This window comes from Rhinoraja longicauda, chromosome 1 (assembly GCF_053455715.1).
Source record: "Rhinoraja longicauda isolate Sanriku21f chromosome 1, sRhiLon1.1, whole genome shotgun sequence".
NCBI lineage: Eukaryota > Metazoa > Chordata > Chondrichthyes > Rajiformes > Arhynchobatidae > Rhinoraja > Rhinoraja longicauda.
The window spans coordinates 66,801,127-66,813,262 of record NC_135953.1 but is presented as its reverse complement, the minus strand read 5'-3'; the positions used below and the strand labels follow the sequence as shown (position 1 = coordinate 66,813,262).

General features: G+C 39.8%; 1 protein-coding gene across 2 annotated transcripts in view; it reads left to right on the top strand.

Annotated features, from left to right (window-relative positions):
- The window catches only part of slc30a9 (solute carrier family 30 member 9), an 82,856-nt gene that overhangs the window by 26,427 nt on the left and 44,293 nt on the right, over window positions 1-12,136 (top strand). For both annotated transcript variants that reach the window (XR_013547264.1, XM_078399237.1), the window contains exons 4-8: window positions 2,401-2,448; window positions 3,702-3,801; window positions 4,833-4,925; window positions 9,544-9,626; window positions 10,254-10,312. Coding sequence is in view for 1 of the 2 variants with exons in the window: in XM_078399237.1 (XP_078255363.1) it covers window positions 2,401-2,448; window positions 3,702-3,801; window positions 4,833-4,925; window positions 9,544-9,626; window positions 10,254-10,312 (383 nt within the window). In the remaining variant the exon portion in view is untranslated. The remainder of the gene's footprint in view (window positions 1-2,400; window positions 2,449-3,701; window positions 3,802-4,832; window positions 4,926-9,543; window positions 9,627-10,253; window positions 10,313-12,136) is intronic.

The following is a 12,136-nucleotide window of genomic DNA, read 5'->3' as shown; positions in this document are numbered from 1 at the left end:
TTTTCTTCTTGCGTTTTGACTTCTGACTTGCGTGAGTTTAAAACCCAATAATCGTGGCCAGTTATACTATTCCTGACCCGTCCTATCTCCCGCCAGATCTCGGGATCTCTTTGTTTCAAAGATGGGTATTCGAGATTTCTCTTTGATCTGCGTTATGTCCGGGGTACCGGTGATGGCTAGACGGTCTGTTAATCTGTTTCTCGTTGAGAGGTGATGGGTTTAACTGGTTTCCCATCTCCTGCCAGGTAGGTTTCTATGGGCTATTGTGCCCCCTTAACGAGATTAACTGTGTAGGTCGGCTTGGGGCATTGTGAGTATGCTGATGTCAGCGCCCCAGTGTCTGGACTTCGACCTGGTTTCGCAGGTTTCTCCACGGCCAATATCCATCCATTGTTCTGGCCGTGGCTTTGCAGAAACCTAGAGACTGGGCTGTGGGGTTTTTGCTTTTGTGGCTGGTCACGAGGTCCCGCGGCCATCTTGGGACCCACTGATTGTGACATCCCTTGTTAAAAAACTGACCGCAGCCTTTCTCCGCTATCAGCCCCAGTCCCGTATAAAATGTTCAAACTGCAGCTCTTTGGTTTGGTGTTGATTGCAGAATGAGGGAAAACTTCTCAAATCTTACAGAAGAGAGGAGGCACAAGACAAATAAGCTCTGTCCTGCCCAGACCTCCCAACCCGTCCGAATTTGGCGGAAAGTTTCCGCTTTCTTATTTCATTTCCGCCATTCCGATTTTGCCTCCAATTTTTCCGCAAAACACATGCCTCGCCGCTCGTCCTGACCTCGCCCCACCCCACCGCTGTACTCGCCTCGCCGCTGTACTCGCCCCGCCACTGTACTCGCCTCGCCTCGCCGCTGTACTCCCCTTGCCTCCCACTGCTGGCCCGGCCTCACCTCTCCTCTCACCGCTGGCCCGGCCTCGCCGCTAGCCTCGCCTCACCTTGCCGCTCGCCTCGCCTCGTTGCGGAGCGTGAGGCCTGTTGATGTTGAGAGGGGTTGGGGGAGTTAGGGTGCGAGGGAGTGGAGCATTGGAGTGGGGGTCGGGGGGCTGGAGGAAGGGAGGGGGAGAGGGGGAGGGTGGGAGGGGGAGAGTGGGGGTGGGAGGGGGAGGGGGAGGGTGGGAGGGGGGTGGGTGAATGGATTTGGGGGGGAGGGGAGGAGGGGTGGGGGGAGTAGGTGGGGTGGGGGGGAGTAGGTGGGGTTTGGGGGAGTAGGTTTGGGGGGGACATGGATCGTTGTGATTTGCTGTTGAAGACCACTGGAGCAATTATGTCTTCAATTAAATTTATTCAATAACAAGAGAATTGGAATGTGTAAGGAAAAAGCAAAATAGAAAAAACAAAGCAAAACAATTTTTTCTTTGTTTAAAAAGTATTTCTATTCAATAACCTTTCTATTATAGTAGAATATACTCATGATAGGCCTGACATTGTACATGTAGTCCAAGAACTACAGACTGTTAGAAATGATAGTCGTTTTTCACACGTGAATATAGCGCAACGCGTGCGCGCATTTGGCGTGCATACTTTTATTTTGCTGAAAAGTTGCATTGCGCGCCATATTATGATTTTTGATGTAAAAGTCTGAATTTTGGACATCAAAATTCAGAATTTGTAAAATCAAATGTTGGGAGGTCTGCCTGTCCCTTCTCTCTTCCAGTTTACTTAGTGTTTGGGGAGAGGGGGTGGATTAGTTAGCTTGAAGAGAGGAGTGGATTTCAAAAAAAAAAAAAAAAAAAAAAAAAGAAGAGAGGAGTGGCAGGACAAAGTCCCTATTTGTCCTGACCGTTTTCTCTTCCAGTCTCCTCATTTCCCCCCAATAACTCAAGAAAAGCCCCGACCTGAAAAGTCACCTATCCATGTTCTCCAGAGCTGCTGCCTGAACCATTGAGTCACCACTGCATTTTATCTTTTTTTCCCCCAAAGTTGTTATTGACTGATTCACAAACAAAGAGCCTTATGTTTGCCATCCTCAACACCTTTATCAACCTTCACTACTGTATAACTGCCCACCGATCACAAATGTTCACATTGAGTTTCTAGCAACATAGATCAGTTTCCATATCTGCATCTTTTTCCTTTCAATCAACTTTCAAAATGGAAGTTCTAAATACTTCTGCTCTGACCACTCATTCTTTAAAGCATTGTATGTCCTCCTGAAAGCATTCTCGTATCCGATTTCAACGAAGGTTTCAGTCACTTTTAATTATATAACTTTAACATCTTGTGCAACATTTCTAATGTAAAATTTCATCACACTCCTCTATGTCATGCTTTTTCATATTAAAAAAGTTGATGCATAAATGCTATTGATAATTATTGCCTGTAGGTTTGATACTTTTCTGTATTTTAATAACGTTCCAATTTCTGGTTCATGCAAAATTATCTTCCTTGCTCAAGGATCAAATTCTTCAAGTCAACCTACATTGGAGCAAATCCAAGTGAAAGGTAAGCAAAGTTAATTACAAAACCGAGCTTGCTACCTATCATGGTGAATTGTCGTGTAGCAGTTTGTATTGTTTTTACAGAAGTTAATAAACCTGAAACATTAGCTACATTTTCTCTCTTTACAGATGCTGTCTAACATATAGAGTATGCCCATAATTTCCAGATTTTATTCATGGACAATTTCTGATTCCAGTCTACCTCTAATTTTTAGATCTCTAATTTTGTGACATCATCATTTGAGCATCTATGTATTTTTACTGTTGTCGGTCTCTTGCCCTACTCCATAACAAAACTAAATCGAATGATATCATGGTTGCCTTATGGATCCAGGACTAGATCCAGTGATAACTCCTTCCTTAAGCAAAAGTGCTAGAAATATTCAGCAGGTCAGGATGCATCTGTGGAAAAAGAAATATAATTCATGTTTTGGGTCAAAAACCATCAAAGCAATTTTATTTTCTAGACTGAAAAGCACTGAATACATTTTGGACCTTGTAACAATCACTTCTTTGTTCAATGCTGAATTTCATGGTATTCTTTAGTACAGTTGCATCTTGGTAAATTCTTTGTAAAGCTGCCCTCTTCCATTATTTGTATCCCACTTCATTCCTTTGCACTCTTGCACTTCAAACCAAATCTAAACCTATTTTTGTATTTTCTAATTCCCCATTGCTCTATTTATTGTAGTTTAGTTTGAACTGCTTGAATCTATGAAAGCTGTTTCGATACCATGCAAGACCAATTTTTTTTACTGTAGCTTGGTACATGTGACAATAATAATCTGAAAATTCAGAGTTTCAGATATGTTGTGGAGATCATTGATTGGCAGGAACCATGTGCAATTTGGGCTTCAGTAACTAGATTATTTGTCACTTTGGAATGACCGTGCTGATGCTCTGTAATTGCTAACCCCTGGAATCTGCCTTACTAAGTGAATACTTTGCAGATACAGATGAGACAAACAAGGTACTTCCCAAAATTTGATTCTATCGTGCAAAATCCACACGTAAACTGGACCTTTTGTGTCAACGGTTACAATTTAAAAAATATATATATTAAAGCAAGGTTGAAATACAAGGATATCAGATTTATACTTGCAGATTTGAGTGATAGATTGCCTAATTATAAAATCTTATTTCTTGAAAATTTGAGCTATAACTATACGCAAAATGCGCAAAGTATAATATGACGTTCTATATCACTGTGTAAATGACATATCATTGTTTGACTGCTTATCCCCCAATATTTTTCAGTTAAAGCTGTTCTGAAGAAACGTGATTATGGGTCCACATACACTCAAAATAATTTCATCACAGCAATGCGAGCAATGAATGAATTCTGTTTAAAACCCAGGTATTTGCTAGTATTAGTAAGAAATTGGTTTAAAATTAATGCAGATTATTAGAATAGAAAATAAAACATTACTGTCATAGATAATTATCCTCTTTCGTGCAGAAAAGAACCTATAGTTACAAACAAAACAAGCCAGCTTGTGTGAACCGAGATATCAGAATAAGAAATTGCAACCTTTTTGGTCACTTCTTCAAAAAACTCAGTCAGATATGTGAGACACGATCACGTACAAAATCATGCTGACTATCCCTAATCGGTTCTTGTCTGTCTAAATGCCTGTATATCCTATCCCTCAGAATACTCTCTAGTAACTTTCCAACTACAGATGTTAAGCTCACTGGCCCATAGTTCCCAGTATTTTCCCTGCAGCTCTCCTTGAATAAAGGCACAACGTTTGCCACCCTCCAGTCTTCCTGCACTTCTCCTGCATTTAAAGACGACTTGTAAATTTCAACCAGGTCTCCTGTAATTTTCTCTCTAGTTTCCCATAATGTCTTCGGATATTTGATCAGGCCCTTGACCTTTGTCTACCTTCATATACGATAGTATCTTCAGCACTTCTTCGACAGTAACATTGGCTGCTCTCAAGACACTTCCATTGAATGCCCCAAGTTCCTCCGTCCTCTTGTCTTTTTCCTCGGTAAATACAGAGGAGAAATACTCAGGACATTGCCCATCTCCTGTGGCTCCACACAGAGCTGACTGCTTTGATTCCTGAGGGGTCCTACTCTCTGTCTAGTTCCCCTTTTTCCCCCTTATGTATTTATAAAATATCTTGGGATTGTTCTTAATGCTATCTACCAGAGCTATCTCGGCCTCTTTTTGACCTTTGGATTTCGTTTTTGGTATTGCGTTTATACATAACACAACCTTGTACAATTTCTTTGGCCACTTTCTGCTACTCAATGTATTTTCAAACTTTAACGACTGACAACACTCTTGCTGTACCATATTGTACAATGTTGATAGCAATTGTTGATAGCAATTCTTCAATAATAACCTGACGTTTTCTGTTTGGCTTTTGTCTGCAGTGAGCTGGAGAAGTTAAGAAAAATAAGACGGCGAAGTCCCCATGATGATACAGAAGCTTTCACTGTACATTTGAGATCTGACATAGAAGCCAAGTGGGTATTGATCAATTTTAATCCTGCATTAATGGTAGAGGATTCAAAAATAAACATCCAACTTTTACTTTGATAATCTCTGGCAAGGTGAAAAGGTGAAGAACAATAGAGCTGAGATTAGGAGGGGAGTGGAATAATGTATGAATATATGGCCTCCAGATCAATGGTTCTAACGATTAATACACCAATACTTCATGCCCTTTGTAACCTTTCCAGTTTAATGCAATTTTTGTTTTCTGCAGTGGCATTTCCTTTGGAAGAAAGCTTTCTAGGAAATGATTTCTTGTAAACTTTAAAAAATATTTTCTAGAATTTTTATTTACTATAGAAAGAAGAAGAATTATTTACTGTTTGATTTGGTTTCTAAGCTTACACATTCTCTTGCATCCAAAAGAGTGTATTAACTGAGTGGGCTTGATCGTCACTGAAGTCATAAAAATATGCACCTACTGGTTGGTCTCAAAGTCAAGCACGCGAGGTTGGTTCTGGTGACGAGGTACAATTGGGCCTTTGCTGTTGAGAGATTATTTTGAGATTGAGGTTGGAGTGGGTGGAAGGGCAGAGGAGGGAAACGTACAGATTGGGCATTGGATATCATTTATGTGGAAGAGAGACAAAAGGCTGGAGTATCTCAGCGTGTCAGACAGCATCTCTGGAGAAAAGGAATAAGTGATGTTTCGGATGGAGACCCTTCTTCAGGAGAGATTGGCTAAGACTTTGGAAGAGAGATCATCTAGCTGTAAGTTTGTATAGTGTCTGTTGTGGCCAGGAGCAGGGAATTTGGGGGACATTCATGCTTATGGAAAAGAAGTTCTGAGAATGCCTTATGTGTTAGACAAATGGGTTAGTGGGGAAAATATGGATCTGCATATCTTGAGCATGCTATTCTTCACAAATTCACAAGTTATAAGAGTAGAATTAGCCCATTTGGCCCATCGAGTCTACTCTGCCATTAAATCATGGCTGATCTCTGCCTCCTAATCCCATTTTCCTGCCTTCTCCCCAAAACCCTTGACACCCATTCTAATTAAGAACTTGTCTATCTCTGCCTTAAAAATATCCACTGACTTGGCCTCCACAGACCTCTGTGGCAATGTGTTCCACAGATTAACTACCCTCTGACTAAAGAAGTTCCTCCTCACCTTTCTAAAAGAGTGTCCTTGAATTCTGAGGCTATGACCTCCTGTCCCAGACTCTCCCACCAGTGGAAACTTCTTTTCCACATCCACTTTATGCCTTTCATTATTCTGTAAGTTTCAAAACGTCCAATGAGTTCACTCCCAGTGCCCCACTAGTTGATCCATGTTGTCTTCACATTGGGGATACTCTCAGAACAACCTGGCCTTTCCAGCTCAGTCCTGGACACTGACTCCTGTTGTTAATATTATCTTCTATTCTTTAAATTATTTTCCTTGTGTTTGGAACTCAGAATTTCACCATTTCTACTTGTGGTTTCATATTTTTAATAATAGACAATAGACAATAGGTGCAGGAGTAGGCCATTCGGCCCTTCGAGCCAGCACCACCATTCAGTGTGATCATGACTGATAATTCTCAATCAGTACCCCGTCCCTGCCTTCTCCCCATACCCCTGACTCCGCTATCCTTAAGAGCTCTATCTAGCTCTCTTGAATGCATTCAGAGAACTGGCATCCACTGCCTTCTGAGGCAGAGATAAATTATAAATCAATATCCCTTGGCCCAGTATTCTAAGTTTTAAAACTTTAAATTCTTAGCTTCTCTAATGTACACCTTTGTTATCTGCCTGTAATTCCGTGAGTGTCATTGTATCTTGGTATATGTGACAATAAACTAAACTCAAACACATATTTATGTCTGAAGTAACATCACTTACGCAAATTATTTAATTTTTATGATTTATAAGAGTTTGTTTAATTACAAATTGACTGACATGCTTTATAGTACTAATGAATTTTGCTTCCTAGGTACGGTGGCTGTAAAACATTGGGAACTTTGATCACAGGCACCATGTGAAAGCATATCTTTTTTTTTAACATAAACTGCAGTGTGCCAATTCTTTGAACTTTTGCATTCTTTTCAAAAATGTAATCAAGCAAATATGCGTTGGCAAAAAATATTACTTCTCTTCTATCTGACAATGTTTATATTACTGAAAATAAATGGATCCATACCGTTCTTGTGAGCAGACAGCTACCCTGCCAATTTAAAAATGTCCATTGTCCTCAGTATTTTGTCATTTAGGGCCCTTGCACGGTAGGTCAAAGGGTGTGACACACAGAGTCGCTCAAGCGTTCTGGAGAACAAGAAAGCCTCCAGTATACACTCGTCACACACAACATGTACTGATTTACTCCAGCATTTTGTCTACCTTTGATTTAAACCAGCATTAGCACTTGTTTCCTACGCATTTTGTTCGTTCCACTGTAAAATCTCTTCAAGGTATGTCTACTTTGAAGTTCTCTCTGATGAGAGTTCAGCAACATCCTCTCTCACTGCTCTCCCTCTATGATTCCGCTGTATTATTTTGTCAGGGCAAACCCTTGGCCATCGTTTTCTCCTTAACTTATCCAGCCTGGCTACACTCCCTGTTTCCATCGTCTTCCAATTCCAGCATTTAAGTGAGCTGATTTAAATCCCTCCACCACAGGTATCCATAACCTTAAATGCTTTGCAGGAATATCTTTTGAAATCTACCCAGAGCCACTGCAATTGGTCTCCTGTGTACCAAAGCAAGAAAAAGGAACTGTCAAATATAAGTAAGCTCTTTTTCATTAAGCCTGAAAGAAAGACACAAAGTGCTGGAGTAACTCAGCAGGTCAGCAGCAACCCGGGAGAACATGGGCAGGTGATGTTTTGAGCCGGGATCCTTCTTCAGATCAGTCTGAAGAACGGTTCCAACCCGAAACGTCGCCTATCCACGTTCTTCAGGGATGCTATCTGACCTGCTGAAATTATTCTGGCATACGTGTCTTTCTCTAGTATAAACCAGCATCTGCAGTTCCTTGTTATTACAAGCCCCCAAGGAATAGTGATTTGTGAATTCTGCAGCTGGTATCTGGCTTATCATCTGTCATCAAAAGAGCATCTTAAACTTAAATATCATATTCACCTTAGAAAGAGGTCCCAAAGAACGTGACGACAAATGGCACAAAATAACACAAGGACAAATTAGTCCACCCAATCAATGAATAAGGGTAGGGAGAATGTAGGAAAGAAGTTGCTGGGGGTTATGGAGAAATTACCAGAGCTCAGAGCCAGAGCTCAGAACCAGAGCAGACAGAACCATATTCCATGTCATTTCCAGAAAGGTGGAAACAAGAAATGGAATAAAAATAGGTCTGCTTCACAAAGAGAGAGATATTGAGGAATATATCCTGTCTATTTTCAGCCATGAGATGAATTATTTACTTTGATACGGAGAATTAAAACAAAAACAGATTTAATTAGAAAAATGTTAACATTCTGCTAAATATCACTGTAAAGAGTTATGAGAGTGCTGATGCATAAAACATAGAAAATTAAAATGCTGTATGTCAAATGGTGTTTTGGCCTTTATTTCCAAAAGGAAAAAGAAGAAAAACAGAATTTGAAACAACAAATAAAGAATAGTGAGAACACTCAGCAGTCAAGTGGAATCATAGCAGAATATAGCACCCTATGGCCCATCATGTCCTGCCGATCAACAACCTAGCTATATTAATCTCGTCTACAATACTTCATTTATAGTCTTTTATGCCTTGGCAATTCAAATGTTCATCCAGCCCTGTCTAATGTCTCTGACAATGACCAACATTGTATCCTCCATGGGGGTCAGGCCCTGCAGGAAAGTCTCTTCCCATTTTCATTAGTTCTTGCTACCTCTTATTGCAAAAACATGTCTTCTACAAGAATGAGGAAATGTTGTGGATTATACTGGGTGGCGAGATTGACATGGTTCAACAGGCAGTGTATGCATGCTGTGGTATGTAGCATGAGGTTTGCAGCTGTACTAAGTTTATTGGAATTACGTTAAGCAGCCTGATGTGATTAAGCACTGTAAATATGTGGTGCCATTCACAAAGGTTTTTGGTTGGGACTGAAGTGTTGCAAGTTTACTGGCGATTTAGGCTTCAGAGTCTGGCCAAAAACTGCGACATATCAACGGCTGCTCGGACCAAAGACGGTCCCGCTGTACTGGCAGCCATAGTAAGTGCTTGCCTCCAGTACACCGCTTGTCCTCCAGAAGGCGTTGCGTGGCAACAATACGGGTCAGGGGTCGTGACCTCACCGGCCGTGCAAGAGCCCTATAACACTATATCAGTTGATGATTCATCGCTTAATTTTTTGCCAACTTCTGTATTTGTACATCAAATTATTTTAGAGACTACTCTCAGTATTCATATATGAATGGAAGAAAGGTTTATCAAACCTTCATAAAATACATTGTTGTTCAAAGGAAAGAAATGTCAACATTGACTAATCATTAAACACAAACTGGAAAAAATAATTCTCATAGAACTGGTTCTTTTTAAATAATTCTACTGGCAAATGTAAGTGTATTAATAAATGTATGACTGGTGTTTCTTCATGAGTAATGTTTTGAAATCTACCATAGCAGAGGCAGTAATTGCACGTTAATTGCTCTATTTCTTTTAAGGGCTCTTGAGGTGCATGGGAGTTTAGAAGCTCTAGCAAGGGCAAAAAAGCGACGCAAAGAGGAAGAAATTGCATTTAAGGAAAGTAAGTGTGCGTGAAATGTTTCTGGAGTATTAAGTTTGATACTTTGGGGGTAAATATATAGTCGTTTATTCATATCATATATATATATATACAGCGCGGAAACAGGCCTTTTCGGCCCACCAAGTCGGCGCCGCCCAGCGATCCCCGCATATTAACACTATCCTACACCCACTAGGGACAATTTTTTACATTTACCCAGTCAATTAACCTACATACCTGTACGTCTTTGGAGTGTGGGAGGAAACCGAAGATCTCGGAGAAAACCCACGCAGGTCACAGGGAGAACGTACAAACTCCTTACAGTGCAGCACCCGTAGTCAGGATCGAACCTGAGTCTCCGGCGCTGCATTCGCTGTAAAGCAGCAACTCTACCGCTGTGCTACCGTGCCGCATATTATTAGTTGTATAACTGTTCCCATAGATACGAATTGATTATTATTTTATGCCCACGCAACTTTAGCTCTTGTGTTATGATCTAATATTAACCCTACTGGTATTAAGCACTAATCACTCTGGCTCTGCATTACAAATACTGTTCGGTTTCACAGGAGACCAATTGAGTTTAATTGAATTTATTTCCTATTGCAGAATGGATTTGTTTTAACAAATGTTTTCACTTTTTTGTAGATCTTTTCAAAAACCAGAAATTAATGAAGGAATACAACGATTTTTGGGGTATGACTATGGTGAGGCCAAATGTACAGATTAAGCACACTTTTTAGTTTCTGCTAGCTTCTCACCGATACAGTGGCATTCACAAAAAAACCCCAACTTGGACACAAACATTTACACTTGTTTTTGGTATTCCTTTGGCCAGTTTAAGGTTTATTGCCCTGTCCAAGTCAAAATTGATATACAAAGTGGTGAGAATTTACAGAAGCATGTTAAAAATAGTATTGATTATATTTAAAATAACAACAGATGTTGCACATAAATATTTTAAGTATTTTCACTTGTGTCTAAAAAAGTAATGGATTATGTAAATTAGCTTTCAGTTATGAGTTGTTTTCCTATGCAGATGAATTCATGGGAAAGATATGGAAAAGGAAGCATGCTCTCTCTGAAATTCATTTTGTATGAGCAAGCAGATATAGTGACAAGATAAGAGTGAAGTTTGAGCAGTTTGCTAATTTTTTGTACCATCTATAATTTTTATTCAGTATTTACAAATATTTAAGCAAAACTAAAGTTAATAATATTGTATAGTTCATTACACTGAATGTAATTCTATTCTCTATAAAAGGACGCTACGTATCCTATACTAATATTTTTTGTACTGTATCCTCGTATCTATCTATGGTAATTCTGATTACCTTTTCAGTTTACTTTGGCAGTCTGACCTCAATTTATTTCCCTCAATGCACCAGTATTTGCAGCCTTCCCCTACACCATGGCTTTTCAGACGCCGCCTTGATTCCCATTATCTTGCGCATAGATGAGGCCATTCCTTCATAGTTCTCCTACTTTTCAATGCATACCATTTCCAATTCTGCTTCCCTTGAAAAAATTCTCCTTGGCAATTTCGAAGCCGCTTTCAAATACAAATATATTTTGTTTTATTTTTTTAGAGAACATAATACTTGTGCAATCCTTTCAATAAGATTGTCACCTCTGTTTCCTTTTTCCCTTACGACATTCCTTGTCGTGTTATAACAGCTGAAAGGGATCCTTTTCCTGTCCCTATTTCCATGGGATGCAGACATGATATCAGATGAATAGTTCAGCCATTTTTTGCTGGTTACAGTCACCCCACCATAACAGTTTGGATCATACTGAAATGTTAAAAATACATTTGTCTCTTTTTTTACCCTATCAATTCACCAAAGCTATCACATGGTTCATCCCTAACCATTGTAAATGACCACCCTTCTCCATTCCTCTCATTTCAATAACTGCTCCTGTCTATTCCCATTATTCCTATTTCTCAATATTTGAACCTATTCAATTAGGTTTCTTTGCATGCAACATCATTATAGATACTTTAATTACACACGGATGATAGTGGATATATGAATCTTGTTGCCAGGATGTAATTGAGGCAGGTACAATAACACCATTTAAAGGACAGTTGGAAGGGTATGTGGCTAGGAAATGATTAGAATGATATGGGTCAAACATTGGCAGGTGGGTAGCATAGATGAGGCAACTTGGTCGACTTGGGCCAAAGGGTCTGTTTCCGTACTGTGTGGCTATCTATATTAAAATTGCAGATGACATCTCATGTGATTGTGATGTACAGATCTCAAACTGTCTGTGCCTTTGACATGATTAATAACATTATTTTTGTCCAGTTCCTTCCTATTGTCTGAATGAAAATGTCCATGTCCATTTCTATTCTTATCTGTCCAAGAAAATCTCTTGTAATGGCATCTTGTTCCAGTCATGCACAGTGCCTCAAGTTCTATCATTCTTTTTCTTATCTTCATACTGAATCATTGACATCTGAACGCATCGTGCTAGATCACATACGGATGTTTATAACTAGTCAAGTCAAGTTTATTTGTCACATA